Source organism: Amia ocellicauda, chromosome 4, assembly GCF_036373705.1.
Source record: "Amia ocellicauda isolate fAmiCal2 chromosome 4, fAmiCal2.hap1, whole genome shotgun sequence".
Classification (NCBI taxonomy): Eukaryota; Metazoa; Chordata; class Actinopteri; order Amiiformes; family Amiidae; genus Amia; species Amia ocellicauda.
Window position 1 is genome coordinate 22,438,453 of NC_089853.1, and position 16,693 is coordinate 22,455,145.

The window sequence follows — 16,693 nt, forward strand, 5'->3', positions numbered from 1 at the left end:
ATGAACAAAATAATATTCAGCAGCACATACTGTAAATTAAACAGATCTTTACATGAAAACTCTTTCAGGGTATATACGTATTGCAGCCCATGAAGCATTGTATACATTAGAACATCTGTGTCTTACTTTGATTAATTTAACATTTAATCAGTGCTTGAAATAGTATACCTATCTCTAATAAAGAATTAATGCCTGAACTTGACAAAACTCTTACCAACGCATGATAGCCTGTCCTCCGTGGATTTATAACCCGTGTTACAGGAGCATTGATACCGACCAATCAGGTTCACGCATCGGCCGTTCTTGCACAGCTTATCGCTCAATTCGCACTCGTTAATATCTGTAAAGCAATCAAGCAGAAGCAAAAAGAGAAGTTACAGGTGGCATTACATTTGTTTTTAATTTTAATGCCTGGCTATATACGAACAATAAAGTTAAAGGGGAAAACCATAATTTAGTGAGGTTCTGTTTTCCCCTTAACACTGGGGACCACATGCCGAATGATACATATATTCTCCTTGTTTCTGCAAAAAGGATATAAGTAGTTCAAACTATTCGTAGGTATGTTACAATACCATATTCTGACATATGCTCTTTGGTGAATTTGTTACAGTTACAGCAGTATATTCTATAAATATATTATGGATATGTTTATGTGTTTGGAAGACTGCACAGAGATTACACAGTATAATAAAGCCAGAAAATATATTCTGCTTGGGTCTTTAACAGATCCATCTGCGGCATATTTGAGTTAGTGCATATTTATTTTTCATATGGGAACAGTATGGGAAAAGCCTTAAATTTATATGGATGAAAATGAGTGGTTTCCATCTACAGATCTGGATCCCAATCCCACTCCTCCAGCACAGCAGACAGCAGACATTTTTACAGTCTACAGTGATTGCAGCCAGCCAGCCAGCCAGCTAGAAGTGGAGAGATGAGGAGGGGACAGGAGGCTTCTACTTCGGGCTCCCCAACCTCCCCTGTCCCAAGGGTCAGCTCACCTAAACAAGCAGAGCCATCAGTCGCGACCTCGTGGCCCTGGGGGCAAAGGCAGCGGAAACTGCCCTCTGTGTTGACACAATCACCACCGCGGCACAGCAATGGATTCCTCTCGCACTCGTCGATGTCTGAACAAAACAAACAGACATGGGCATTGCATTAGGTCTGCTGTAATTGATGGTGTGCAATCAGAAGTTATTACATGCATAGATGGGGAAAAAAAAAATAACTCTGCCAGGCTCCCGGCAAGGGAAAAAAAGCATTGGTCGATGAGGAGATATAAAGTAATTGCAAACATAAATCCTGGGGGGCACAGAAATGATTGCTTGTTTCTTTAATGGGAAGGAATGCTGGCACCAGAAACAGAAGTGTTCCACTGCAGCTGGAAATACAGTAGTGTATTTTAAGCATGCTGCTGTAATTCCCATAAAGCCTATTCAACATGCTGCACAGTCCTTTATAGGAAATTGCCTTAACAGCCATCCATGCTAAGTCCTATTATGATCAAGAACAATTATTCTTCACACGGTTCATCTGCAATCCTAAAAGAAAGGCCATGTTAAAAACACAGCAGCTATTATAACATGACAGTAGGAACCGTTGCATATATAACATACTATTATATTCTTAATAAATAATTTTCAGTACAAATAAAGCTTGGCTCGTGTCAGTAAATTACCCTTGAATAGCTAGTTTGTAGTAACTATCTTCAGACTGTGTAAACAATCTATTTATTTAAAGAGTCTTAAAAAGCCTGCTTCTTATCAGCACACAAAACAGAATTAACCACTATCATCTGAACAGTTTGTGCTCCGAAACCAACAAGCTGAATTTTGTGTTTAATTGGTTCCAGTATTCCAATAGGACTGATGTTAAAATAACAATGTGACATCATATATGGTAACTTAAGCCAGCCTGTATACAGTATACCCTGAGCTTACCCATGCAGTTTTTCATCATCATAAAGCCACTCTCATAGCCTTCAAAGCATTCACACTCAAAGTCTCCCGGTGTGTTGACACAGGTTCCCTGACCACAGATATCCAGAGATATCCGGCACTCATCAATATCTGTATGGAAACAAGACACAGTGAAGCCCAGAGGTGAAGGAGAGATTCATTTGTATTTGGCAAACAGGGCTAGCCCCTGAAAATTCACTGGAGAAAATGGCAAAATAAAAAAATGTGCTGAGACTACTGGCTGATCTTTTGGTTGTAAATGCAGCAGTACTCAAAGAGTCTGTCAGGACAATATTGGGTTAACAGCTGAGATGCTGAAGGGAAAGTACAGAAACCCTGTTGATGGAAGGATGGTATTATAACTGGGTACCTGGGTTGTTTCTTTTATCTTTTAAACATCCTCTGGTTATAGGGTTATTCTAAATACTTGCTGCCTACTTGTGCATCTTAATTTCGAAAAAATGTGGTTCAGATGAAATAGACATGTAAAGGATGGAGCAGTTCGACTTCGATTCCTAGAACAATGTTCAATAAGAGATGGAAAAGGGAGACTAGCATCATGCTGAAAAATCCCAAATGAATGCAACCTACTTTTCAATTTTTCCCAAAGTGTAAAACAAAGGACCTTTGATTAACAAATCTGTATAAAACAACTCTTTTTAGTGATGCAACAAAAGTCTGGTTTTCATTGTGAAATTGTAACCACTGGTAACAATTTAGGATTGCCTTTGCATGTCGTTGCATAATTACACATATAATTATAAATGTTGACTTACCAGTGCAATTCCTTTCCTCTGAGTCAAGTGCAAAACCACTATCACACTTGCATCTGAAACTGCCAATAGTGTTTCTGCATTTACCATTGGCGCACAGACTGTGGATCATTTTGCACTCGTTGATGTCTAAAAAGAAAACAGGATTGGCACATCACATTAACGCAAGTTATAGTTACAATGTTATAAACATGTTATAGTTACAATGTTTAATTATACTGTGTCTTAAAACTTTTTAGTTTTCTTTAAATGTATATGAATTCACCATGGTAACCAATCTTCACCAGTGGCCTTCTGGGTACAAAAACAGACTTTTGTAGTACTGTGTTGTCTATTTCACAGTTCTGTGCAAGTATCTACACCAGCAGGGCCTGTTCCAGTACCTTTCAAAAAAGGCCTCCCATTGATAAAGTCCCCCCTGTGGGAGAAGCCCGGGCCTCGAGGACAAAGTTGGCTGAATTCAGAGCTGCCTTTCTCAGGGCATTCATCACACTCCGGGCCCCAGGCAGCGCCAACGGAGCAGCAGCAGGCGTCCACGCGGTGTTTCCCAGGTATGGGAGCGGTGCACCTCTCATCCTCGTGGGTCAGATAGCACGATTCCATACGCAGATCTGTGTGAATAATACATACGTGTATAGATATGTATTTGTGGAAAGGATTCAAAACATAATTCAAGTGATACGTCAAATAAGAACTGTGATCTCTCAGTTTAACATTAGTCACCAAAAATAAGAGCAAAACATCATTTGCATGGAGAGTTTAGCAGTATGACCGTGCATGTATTTGGTCATTACCCTGCCATTTGTGTAACTTCAAGTTGCAAAGGGAAAATAAACCTTGTTAAATCTTTGAGACAACTCTCAAGTACAATCATAATTCATAACAAAGTCTGCATCCACGGCTATTGTTATTCAGAACAGGAAGCACAGGAAGAGAGCCGCTAATGAAGGACTACTTACCAATGCATGTTCTACCAGTGGCATCCACAGTCATCCCAGTGGGGCACTGGCAAATAAAAGATCCCACTGTATTTACACACTTTCCGTTGATGCAAACGCCAGGAAACACTTCACACTCATTCACATCTAGTGCCGGAAAAGACAATTAACAACAAACCCTAAAATCTATCATTAGTAAAACATAAAGACATCCTTGTATTTTATTGAAGCCAGTTATAATTCTTATGCAACACTATCTCCTCTCATTTTGAGTAACAGAATAACCAATACATATATTTCAAGCCTCAAAAAGTAAATTGTAATGGTAGTTCATCAAACATATGAGAAACACGTAAGATACAAATATGTAGAAGCAATCATCTTATTTAACTACTTGATGCCAATTTTTTCAAGGGGACCACTAAACATTTACATCAGCTAGTAGTGGAGTAATGTTTAAATTGAATGATTACATTAAAAACAATCCTCAAACGTACATGAAAAAGCAATTAAAGTTTCCATTTGGTTACCAATGATACAGAGAACAGGATATAGGAGTCTCAGTAGCAGATGACAGTTTCTTTTGCAAGTCCATAGAAAGTCTTACCTTCACAAATTGTCCCTCTAACCCTGGCATAGCCTTTAGAACAAATAGGATCTGAAACAAGAGCATGACAGATTCCAGGTTTAAAAGAGGAAAAGCATTTTGCCAGAAAGCTGTTCTGTTACCCACAGTCAAGTTTAAATACTCAGTTAAACTCTCTGTGGATATGTTGAGGAACAGCACAAGGGGAGACAATTAGATGTTTCACAGTAGTTAAGGATCCCAAAGGTTGTAATGCAACAAACAACAGACAGGATTGTGATCCCTGGGAAAGGCCTCACCTGGTTCACATTTGGTACAAGGGCTGCCCCAAGCTGCTCCCATTGTTGCACAGCAGTGAGACTTGAGTGTTGCCCCGTTGATGTTTATTTCACATTGGCCATTAATTGCCTTCAGCCAGCATGTTCCTTTCCCCGTTTCTATAACCCAGAGAGAAATTAAATAGTCTTTCCTCTGAGAACCATTATATTGTATTCAGAAACAGCTGAATCACCAGCACTTTCAAGGACAAGCTAATCTCCAGAGAGAAGTGGAAGAATCACCCTGATGTCCGAATGCAACATTTTCTCTTTGTTGGCAAGGCCAGAATTAAAATGGTACATACCAACACACAGAGTCCCTGAGGTGTCCAGAGTGCTGCCTGTAGGACACACGCACAAAAAGGACCCGGGGCTGTTCTTACAGTCTCCATTAACACAGGGGCTGGACAAACACTCGTCGATATCTGCAGGGAGAAATATCATTCTCTTCTCAAAATAACCTTGTGCCCATAAAATTTAAAAAACCTGATGTCACTATGATAAGAAAGGTGCTGGTCTTCCTTATAATCTCAGTTACAACGAAGACTCACATCCAAAAGACAATGATTTTAATATATATAAGGTGAAGAATTCTAGTGTGCTTGAATAGCACCCTGTGGTGATATTCAGCTGTGGAATCCACTGGGAGATGGTGGTCACTATGATAAGATACCCTAAAAATTAAATTATTGATTGATTAATTGATTGAAGAACAAGCACAGAAATTACCGTTACAGACATCGGTTTCGGGCAGAAACACGTATCCCTTCGGACAGCTGCAGGTGAAACTCCCAGGTGTGTTTCTGCACTCCCCATTCTCACATAGGCGTCTGTTAATGGCACATTCATCAATGTCTAGAAAGAGAAAATATATATATCCCTACACGTTTTAATAACAATTATTAAAAGCACACACAGTATATGTACGACAAATAAATAATGACAACATACCATAACAGTTTTTGCCAGTGATGTCCACTTCAAAGCCTTCGTTGCAGTTGCACTTATAGGTTCTAAGCAAGTTCTCACAAATTCCATTTTGACAGATATCTGGATCCAATGCACATTCATTTATATCTGCAATACAAATTATTGACCTCCTTACGTCAGTGGAGTAAGAATCTGAATCTTAATGAATATGTAATTGATTTATTTTCATAAATGTCGTATTTTCTTTCCAGGAATTATATTAATATTAATAATCTAAATTCTCTATGATTAATGAGTACATACCTCTTCCATCAGAAGTAGTGCCCACACCTTTACTGCAAAGAGCAGAGAATTCAGCTGCAAAACAAACACACATGGAAAGTAGGTTACATGTTCCTTACACTCAATGAGCAACTACAAGGAAAAATAATATTGAAAAAATATTTGCAAAATACAAGCATCTTAAAGGGAAATATGTTTGTATTTAATGTAGGGTAGACATCTTTCATTTCTTTATGCTGGATGCTGACAGGAAGATTTATACTGGTCACCTGGATGGAAAAACCCCAAAGAGAATTATTTTGCTTATTCAGCGGGTATTATATAAAAAAATAAGCTCCTGTAAAGTAAGACTAATAACAATTGACTGGAAATATCTTGTAACTGCAACATTTTCTGCAAAAATATATAAAATGGCATGACTCATTCACACCATTCATATGTTGAATAAATCAACAACAAGCTTATTGTATAGTGCGATATGCTTAAGAGTGATTAAGAACAATGGAAGGAGATTGAAATGGGTGAGACACAGGAAATAGCAGCCATGGCTAGGAGACTCAATTCAATATTATATCACATAGATTAATTAGAAGAGGACCAGGTTAAAGGGTTCTCCGACATACAATTGTTTTGATTTTTATATTTTGCTATATTTAACAGAATGACTGTTGGTCAGGATTTTCAAAACTTATGAAAGTCTGTCTTTAAAATATTGCTGGGAGTTTACTACAAGGTCAAAGTAGGCTTTGTCGCTAAACAGTTATTTCTTTGTGGTAATTGCATGTAACAGTTTGCCAAGGTATATTCACTTTACTAAGGACTAACTGTTCAGTCCTTTGCTTTCAAACTCATGGAAGTAAACAAGAATCGTCTTGTCACGTTGCAGGCTCACTGTAATAGCCTACTTCCGCATGTTTCTCCCCTTAGGGCTGTTTCACAACGTGTGGTCATCACAGCTGTAAGCATGCATCAGCTACCCTAAAACTTGGGACTAAGTACTTCAAATTTGAACAATGTTATACAGAGTCATATTATAATGATCTCAACACACAGGATTTGTTTTCTTCTCTGTATTAGACAACAAACAATCTTTTCTCTGAAGCCAAATTATATATCTGTTCATTACCACTGCATTAAACCAGTAGAGGGATTATCACATGACTGCAACCTTATGTTTAAGAATGGCTTGCTCTTATCCTATTAGGTCAATTACATACCTGAATTCAATGGTGGGCAGGGCTGACAGGGTTCTCCGAAAGCATACTCAATATTGGCACAGCAACACTCTGACTTGGTAAGGGCTCCAAAGAAAGGTTTTATACACTGTCCTCTTTTGTACCCTCCGTAACATGTGCTACGCATATGTGTGTCTGAATTGAAACAGGGGTAAGAAAGGAAAGAGGTTTATGACATATCTGTTATAACCAGAAGAAAACAAAAATTAAGGAAACAATTTTCTGGCAGCACAAGTCACCCACTGCGTGTGTAAATAAAATGTTTTTAACTGCTGTCATAAAATATTGTCCTATCTGCACTAAAAGGCAATTACCAGACACATAGTTCAACACCATTTTGCACAATATATCATGAGGAAAAACTGCCAGAGAACATCAACAAACAGTTTGTTTAAATTAATCTATTACAGTGAGGGAAAAAAGTATTTGATCCCCTGCTGATTTTGTACGTTTGCCCACTGACAAAGAAATTATCAGTCTATAATTTTAATGGTAGGTGACAGTGAGAGACAGAATAACAACAAAACAATCCAGAAAAACACATTTCAAAAAAGTTATAAATTGATTTGCATGTTAATGAGGGAAATAAGTATTTGACCCCTTCGACTAAGTACTTGGTGGCAAAACCCTTGTTGGCAATCACAGAGGTCAGACGTTTCTTGTAGTTGGCCACCAGGTTTGCACACATCTCAGGAGGGATTTTGTCCCACTCCTCTTTGCAGATCCTCTCCAAGTCATTAAGGTTTCGAGGCTGACGTTTGGCAACTCGAACCTTCAGCTCCCTCCACAGATTTTCTATGGGATTAAGTTATGGAGACTGGCTAGGCCACTGCAGGACCTTAATGTGCTTCTTCTTGAGCCACTCCTTTGTTGCCTTGGCTGTGTGTTTTGGGTCATTGTCATGCTGGAATACCCATCCACGACCCATTTTCAATGCCCTGGCTGAGGGAAGGAGGTTCTCACCCAAGATTTGACGGTACATGGCCCCGTCCATCGTCCCTTTGATGCGGTGCAGTTGTCCTGTCCCCTTAGCAGAAAAACACCCCCAAAGCATAATGTTTCCACCTCCATGTTTGACGGTGGGGATGATGTTCTTGGGGTCATTCCTCCTCCTCCAAACACGGCGAGTTGAGTTGATGCCAAAGAGCTCGATTTTGGTCTCATCTGACCACAACACTTTCACCCAGTTCTCCTCTGAATCATTCAGATGTTCATTGGGAAACTTCAGACGAGCCTCTACATGTGCTTTCTTGAGCAGGGGGACCTTACGGGCGCTGCAGGATTTCAGTCCTTCACGGCGTAGTGTGTTACCAATTGTTTTCTTGGTGACTATGGTCCCAGCTGCCTTGAGATCATTAACAAGATCCTCCCGTGTAGTTCTGGGCTGATTCCTCACCGTTCTCATGATCATTGAAACTCCACGAGGTGAGATCTTGCATGGAGCCCCAGACCGAGGGAGACCGACAGTTATTTTGTGTTTCTTCCATTTGCAAATAGTCGCACCAACTGTTGTCACCTTCTCACCAAGCTGCTTGGTGATGGTCTTGTAGCCCATTCCAGCCTTGTGTAGGTCAACAATCTTGTCCCTGACATCCTTGGACAGCTCTTTGGTCTTGGCCATGGTGGAGAGTTTGGAATCTGATTGATTGATTGCTTCTGTGGACAGGTGTCTTTTATACAGTTAACGAGCAGAGATTAGGAGCACTCCCTTTAAGAGAGTGCTCCTAATCTCAGCTCATTACCTGAAGACACCTGGGAGCCATAAATCTTGCTGATTGATTGATTTTTTGTTATTCTGTCTCTCACTGTTAAAATACACCTACCATTAAAATTATAGACTGATCATTTCTTTGTCAGTGGGCAAACGTACAAAATCAGTAGGGGATCAAATACTTTTTTCCCTCACTGTATAGAAAGTTAGCCACGTTAAACAAGCTGGTGTCAGAGAAGAAGAAAAAACACATGCAGGACCTAAGATCAGGGAAGGGAGTGTAAAAGTTGTCCATGAAGCGTATCGACACCAAGATGTTGGCAAATCACAATATGTGTGTTCTGCATTCAAAGTCTTGCTGAAGTGATGTGCAAGTGTTCGACTAACTCATTCCTTCCAGAAGTGGAACTCACCAACACAGACACGCCCATCCAGCCCCACAGCCAATCCGGGCAGGCAGTCACAACGGAAGGAGCCCTCAGTGTTCACGCAGTGCCCATTCATGCACATCCCCGAAGTCTCACACTCATCGATGTCTTCAAGGACAAAGAGGGATCAGCACAGTTACTCAGAGATCGCGGCCAGTGAAAACTAAAAGGAGATCCAGCTTTAAGAGATTTCACCTTCTCAGCATCAAGTTTGTGACATCACTGTCATTCCACTGACTCCATTTCAAGAGTTCCCACTCCTGACTACCTCACACATACCTCTAATGAACAATCACAAAGCATAAATGCAGTAGTCCTATCGCTATAGTCTGTAACATCCATATGCCCAGGGTCACCCAGCCTGTATAGAAAACAATCCTGCTTCTAAACAATGTTCTGCCAAACCACACAGAGCCAGATTACGCAGCGTCCCAGGTCCATCCTGCATTGCATCCAGCTCCCCTTGGATTTTCCTTTCTTTCTTGTTTTATTTCCTCCAGAATATCTTTTTTTTGCCAGAAATAAAACGGCTAATACATTCCATGATTTCATTCTCCTGTTTTCAAATGTTTACCAGTCAATGTTTTATTTTACATATATTAAAATGAGAACTAATGTTGTGTAATTCTATAATTTAAACATACTGGAAACAATTAAACATTAAGGCAGGGTTATTTATTCAAATGTCCTAATAGCATTTGTTTTATTAACAAAGCCTGCTACCTTAAAAGGAAATATCTAACTATAAATGCCTTTCAGCTAGTATATTGTTTGGCAAGTCCTGAAGAAAACCCAGTCCAAAACAGTACTGTAATTATGTCTTTGTGCACTGGCACCAAGAACATGAAATAGGCATTACGAATCAGCTATATCTTAAGTAAAACGTAAAGTGCATCTACACTCAAAATTCTGCGAAATACAGAAGGTGGTTTAAATTCCAAGTATTGCGAGTTTTTCTTTTTCCTATTATGACTGAAATCACTAGACTGTAATTTACAAATGTTTTACTGAGGCCTGTTTCTAGGGGCTAAACCATGAACCATGAATTAATTGTCTGCGATAAAACTACTAAGAGAACTTCACAGGAGACTGTCTGCTACATTACAACATAGTTACACGCTATGTATATAATTTACTGTTAACTAACGTTTGATGAATACTGACAGATTTTGCAGATTGTTTCAATACAATTGGTAAAGATACACAGGATAATGTGATACGAATAAATGTAAAACATATTCTTTATTCAAAGGAGACCTATCATAAAAAAACAACAACGTTTGAAAGAACATACCTACGCAGAAGCGTCCGGTAGGATCCAACAGGAACCCAGGTTTGCAGATGCATTTAAAACTCCCATCTTCATTTATGCACATCCCATTAAGGCACATATTTCTGATCAAGCATTCATCTTGATCTGAAACCAAATGTTTATGCATATTTCAGTAATAATAAATGTTCAGTTTCATATAAAATAAGCATTTAAACAAGAGACAGTTTGGCTGACAAAACAGGCCACAAGCGAAGCTTCAATCTTGAATACATTTTCAATAAAAGAAGTGTTATACACTCACCTAAAGGATTATTAGGAACACCATACTAATACTGTGTTTGACCACCTTTCGCCTTAATTCTACGTGGCATTGATTCAACAAGGTGCTGAAAGCATTCTTTAGAAATGTTGGCCCATATTGATAGGATAGCATCTTGCAGTTGATGGAGATTTGTGGGATGCACATCCAGGGCACGAAGCTCCCGTTCCACCACATCCCAAAGATGCTCTATTGGGTTGAGATCTGGTGACTGTGGGGGCCAGTTTAGTACAGTGAACTCATTGTCATGTTCAAGAAACCAATTTGAAATGATTCGACCTTTGTGACATGGTGCATTATCCTGCTGGAAGTAGCCATCAGAGGATGGGTACATGGTGGTCATAAAGGGATGGACATGGTCAGAAACAATGCTCAGGTAGGCCGTGGCATTTAAACGATGCCCAATTGGCACTAAGGGGCCTAAAGTGTGCCAAGAAAACATCCCCCACACCATTACACCACCACCACCAGCCTGCACAGTGGTAACAAGGCATGATGGATCCATGTTCTCATTCTGTTTACGCCAAATTCTGACTCTACCATCTGAATGTCTCAACAGAAATCGAGACTCATCAGACAGGCAACATTTTTCCAGTCTTCAACTGTCCAATTTTGGTGAGCTTGTGCAAATTGTAGCCTCTTTTTCCTATTTGTAGTGGAGATGAGTGGTACCCGGTGGGGTCTTCTGCTGTTGTAGCCCATCCGCCTCAAGGTTGTACGTGTTGTGGCTTCACAAATGCTTTGCTGCATACCTCGGTTGTAACGAGTGGTTATTTCAGTCAAAGTTCCTCTTCTATCAGCTTGAATCAGTCGGCCCATTCTCCTCTGACCTCTAGCATCAACAAGGCATTTTCGCCCACAGGACTGCCGCATACTGGATGTTTTTCCCTTTTCACACCATTCTTTGTAAACCCTAGAAACGGTTGTGCGTGAAAATCCCAGTAACCGAGCAGATTGTGAAATACTCAGACCGGCCCGTCTGGCACCAACAACCATGCCACGCTCAAAATTGCTTAAATCACCTTTCTTTCCCATTCAGACATTCAGTTTGGAGTTCAGGAGATTGTCTTGACCAGGACCACACCCCTAAATGCATTGAAGCAACTGCCATGTGATTGGTTGGTTAGATAATTGCATTAATGAGAAATTGAACAGGTGTTCCTAATAATCCTTTAGGTGAGTGTATATATTTGAGATTTACAGTCATATGATTAAAGACTGCCCATTCCTTTTTAAATGTAATGATGACAATCTAAAAGCCATGAAGCCATTGTTTCACAATTAACAATTCCCATAGCTGATAGGCTTTCCTGATACTTAAAGAAGCAGTGGCCAGGTGCACACAATTGTCAGTGAGCTGAATCAGTTTTCTTTTCCTCTGATGTTCATGTCACTGTGCTTCACTCACAGAAAAACATTAAGAATATTTAGATGGGACTGATGGGACCATCACAGTACACCACTGTGCAATGCGGCAATAATAAATGGCTAATGTCTCTTCTGCATGTTGATGTTAAGTTTTATATACACAACAGAGTGCAGAAAACTACCTTGACAATTTCTCCCATCAGGCGAAACCTCAAAGCCAGCATTGCAGACACAGTGGAAGCTGCCTTCAGTGTTGACACAGCGTCCATTGTTGCAAATCCGTCCATTTGCCACACACTCATCGAGATCTGCAGAACACATAGGAAAATAAGAACATTATTTTACTTTGTATTACCTTGCTAGAATGAGAGAAAGAGGCTAATCAAACTATGTGGTTTATGTGACTTATTATTTTCCATCTGCATGTTTTCTGCAATTACTGTATTCACACTATAGCATAAAATCCCTTTGTCAAAACACCAAAGGAGAAGCTCTGTAAGTAATCTACAGTATAGAGAAGATTCACAGCAACAAGTCTCTTGTTTAAATCTGCTGTTTCTAATCTTAATCTTCATCTTCAATTAATTCTACATTACTTCTGAGATGTAAAATCTTTCTGCAAATATTCAGTTGCACAATTTCTTGTTATTATTATTATTATTATTATTTTTATTTCTTGGCAGACGCCCTTATCCAGGGCGACTTACAACATAAGTGAAAAAATAACTGTTAAAATACAAAACAAACAATGTTGGAGGTGTGAACAGCCCTAAAGTAATTTGTATTAAAAATATTGACTGCAGTACATTAAAAGTTATCTTCTTTTTAATTGAATTGATACTTCTCAATCAAAACCAATATGAATCTGAACTTCAAGTGTATTTATAGTTGCTTTTGTTTGCTGTAAATAGTAGTAGGTCATATGTAGGCCATGTTCGATTGTAGAACTTGGCACCTCAACAGAGAGTCTCACCTCGGCACTCGGTTCTTGTGGCAGTGCTCTGAAAGCCAGCTGGACACTGACAGAAATATGATCCCTGAGTGTTGACACAATCACCATGGATGCAGGGGTTTCGTTCACATTCATCATCATCTGTGAAAAATAAATAAATAAATAAATAATATAGATTTTATAGGGATAGTTGTGGGTTATTTTCATAATTTAACCATTTTCAACTCTGCTATGGATAATGCCTTTTGCTGTAAAGTATATTTTAAGTTATATGCAGTTTTCTATGATTGTATGCCTATAATTCATGTATGAATAGATATATAAATGTGTTTAGATGTATATTATCCTTGAATAAAACTATATATTATATTAAATAAACTTCAACTGCTCACTCTTGCTCATGATTAAGTCTGATCATGAAGTATTAATAAATAACCTGTGATGGTTGTTTAGTCTGAAAGCTTTGTTAGTAAATGCTTTGAAAATTAAGTTTTTATGATGGCTACCAATGCATTCTCCCCGGACATCCAGTTTAAACCCCATGTTGCACTCGCAGCGATAGCTTCCAGGAACAGCAATACAGCGACCGTTGATGCACAGATTCAGATACCGCTGACACATATCTGTGATGTATGTTTGTGGAAGAATAGCTGTAAAACAGGGAATGCTTATTTTAGAAAAAATACAACATTAACACTAAGCCCTGTAAACTCAAACACAATATACAATATAAAAAAAACTAAAAGATAGCTCCATGAACCCACAGTATAAACTTTATATTCAATGTCTTTGTTTCTGTTTCTGTTTAAGCTATGCACTTACTGGCGGGAACATGCCCAGGAACAGGAACTTGACCAGGAACTTGACCAGGAACTTGACCTGGAACTTGACCTGGAACTTGACCTGGAACTTGACCTGGAACCTGTCCGGGAATTACACCCGGAATCTCTCCTGGAATTTGACCTGGAATTGGCTGACCAGGTACTCCAGGAACAGGACCAGGCAGAAGCTGACCAGTGCAGAGCTTTCTGTTTTCCTCTGAGGGACAAAAAAGACAAAATTAATTGACAACACCTCCAATTCAGACTTCTTGCTGTGCATTCCACATATTGATAACAGGGTTTCCCCCAGAAAATCACATAGGCATGGTGGTCTGCTTCAGATTTGTTGATACTGATGTAGCCATAGCGAACGTGGGCTGGGAGGTTGTAGCCATTTAGCTGTAGCGAAGAAGAGGAGGGGCATAGCAAGGCAAAAGCGCTAGTGTTTTATTATTTAATTCATTAATTAATTTTCTGCGTTCACACATTTGTTTGTCCAGACGGCACTGATTCTTGGCCTGAATATAGCTGGATATTAGGGCTGTGCGATATGACGATATATATCGTATGACGATAGAAAAACGTCTATCGTTTCATATTATGCTCTATCGTATATAACGTGGTGTCACAAATCCCAATCTTTACGGCAGTATTTTTCGTCATTAGGACGGTTTGCGTTCTTCCACATGTGTCGGATGGGGCAAGAAATATGCATCAGAAACCCAAACAGACATGGAGGAGAGTGAATTGACACAATAACCAACATAACCAAGAGATACTTTAATGTGCAAGCGCACACGTTGTGCCCCGCTCTCGTTGCCGGGCTGAACTCGATGTGCAAGCACCCCCCACCCCCGCTAATTTAGACAGATATAATTTGTATAAAATTAAAGAATAATAAAGTTTGTTTGCATTTTAATAAATTTGAAAGCAATGCAAACAGATGCACAAAGTTGCATTAGATGGTGAAGTGGTACAACAGTTCTTTATTATTATTATTATTTAGTATTAAAACGTGCTGTGCCAGTAAGCAGAATCGAAAAGCGACAGTCAGAGAAGAAATGTCCCTGTCTAGCAGATGTTAAATGCGCCACTATGAACCCGGATGTGGTAAAATCTACCTGAATCTGTACCATTTTACAGCGCATGTGTTGTGTGATTACTATTACTTGTGTTATTGTTATGTGACAGTAAAACAGTAAATCACATATATATATATATATATATATATATATATATATATACAGTAAGGGAAAAAAGTATTTGATCCCCTGCTGATTTTGTATGTTTGCCCACTGACAAAGAAATGATCAGTCTATAATTTTAATGGTAGGTGTATTTTAACAGTGAGAGACAGAATAACAGCAAAAAAATACAGAAAAACACATTTCAAAAAAGTTATAAATTGATTTGCATGTTAATGAGGGAAATAAGTATTTGATCCCCTATCAATCAGCAAGATTTCTGGCTCCCAGGTGTCTTTTATACAGGTAACGAGCTGAGATTAGGAGCACTCTCTTAAAGGGAGTGCTCCTAATCTCAGCTCGTTACCTGTATAAAAGACACCTGTCCACAGAAGCAATCAATCAATCAGATTCCAAACTCTCCACCATGGCCAAGACCAAAGAGCTGTCCAAGGATGTCAGGGACAAGATTGTAGACCTACACAAGGCTGGAATGGGCTACAAGACCATCGCCAAGCAGCTTGGTGAGAAGGTGACAACAGTTGCTGCGATTATTCGCAAATGAAAGAAACACAAAATAACTGTCAGTCTCCCTCGGTCTGGGGCTCCATGCAAGATCTCACCTTGTGGAGTTTCGATGATCATGAGAACGGTGAGGAATCAGCCCAGAACTACATGGGAGGATCTTGTTAATGATCTCAAGGCAGCTGGGACCATAGTCACCAAGAAAACAATTGGTAACACACTACGCCGTGAAGGACTGAAATCCTGCAGCGCCCGTAAGGTCCCCCTGCTCAAGAAAGCACATGTACAGGCCCGTCTGAAGTTTGCCAATGAATATCTGAATGATTCAGAGGAGAACTGGGTGAAAGTGTTGTGGTCAGATGAGACCAAAATCGAGCTGTTTGGCATCAACTCAACTCGCCGTGTTTGGAGGAGGAGGAATGACCCCAAGAACACCATCCCCAATCTGTGGAGGGAGCTGAAGGTTCGAGTTGCCAAACGTCAGCCTCGAAACCTTAATGACTTGGAGAGGATCTGCAAAGAGGAGTGGGATAAAATCCCTCCTGAGATGTGTGCAAACCTGGTGGCCAACTACAAGAAACGTCTGACCTCTGTGATTACCAACAAGGGTTTTGCCACCAAGTACTAAGTCGAAGGGGTCAAATACTTATTTCACTCATTAACCTGCAAATCAATTCATAACTTTTTTGAAATGCATTTTTCTGGATTTTTTTGTTGTTATTCTGTCTCTCACTGTTAAAATACACCTACCATTAAAATTATAGACTGATCATTTCTTTGTCAGTGGGCAAACGTACAAAATCAACAGGGGATCAAATACTTTTTTCCCCCACTGTATACATATATATATATATATCTATCCCATAACAACATAACACACGTAATAGTAATCACACAACACTTGCGCTGTAATGTTGCATTATGTATATGTTTACAATGACAGTCTGCATGTAGTATTTGTTAGTTTCGCATATTTAATGATTAACGAAATACTTGTAGTTTGAATGTCTTTGGTCTTACAGTATTTTGTAGCTTGTTCGGATGAAAACAAGAAATATCGAGATATATATTGTGTATCGCCCAAACTTCT

The 16,693-nt window shown here is 39.4% G+C and overlaps 1 protein-coding gene across 1 annotated transcript in view; it reads right to left on the reverse strand.

Annotated features, from left to right (window-relative positions):
* fbn1 (fibrillin 1) overlaps window positions 1–16,693 on the reverse strand; it is a 70,801-nt gene that overhangs the window by 34,636 nt on the left and 19,472 nt on the right. The window contains exons 10-28 of the mRNA XM_066701402.1: window positions 13,896–14,111; window positions 13,580–13,723; window positions 13,095–13,214; window positions 12,304–12,429; window positions 10,456–10,578; window positions 9,147–9,269; window positions 7,005–7,157; window positions 5,809–5,862; window positions 5,527–5,652; window positions 5,305–5,430; window positions 4,881–5,000; window positions 4,558–4,695; window positions 4,280–4,330; window positions 3,694–3,819; window positions 3,118–3,345; window positions 2,738–2,863; window positions 1,944–2,072; window positions 1,005–1,130; window positions 215–340 (exon numbers count right to left, since the gene is read on the reverse strand). Coding sequence (XP_066557499.1) covers window positions 215–340; window positions 1,005–1,130; window positions 1,944–2,072; window positions 2,738–2,863; window positions 3,118–3,345; window positions 3,694–3,819; window positions 4,280–4,330; window positions 4,558–4,695; window positions 4,881–5,000; window positions 5,305–5,430; window positions 5,527–5,652; window positions 5,809–5,862; window positions 7,005–7,157; window positions 9,147–9,269; window positions 10,456–10,578; window positions 12,304–12,429; window positions 13,095–13,214; window positions 13,580–13,723; window positions 13,896–14,111 — 2,481 coding nt within the window. The remainder of the gene's footprint in view (window positions 1–214; window positions 341–1,004; window positions 1,131–1,943; window positions 2,073–2,737; window positions 2,864–3,117; window positions 3,346–3,693; window positions 3,820–4,279; window positions 4,331–4,557; window positions 4,696–4,880; window positions 5,001–5,304; window positions 5,431–5,526; window positions 5,653–5,808; window positions 5,863–7,004; window positions 7,158–9,146; window positions 9,270–10,455; window positions 10,579–12,303; window positions 12,430–13,094; window positions 13,215–13,579; window positions 13,724–13,895; window positions 14,112–16,693) is intronic.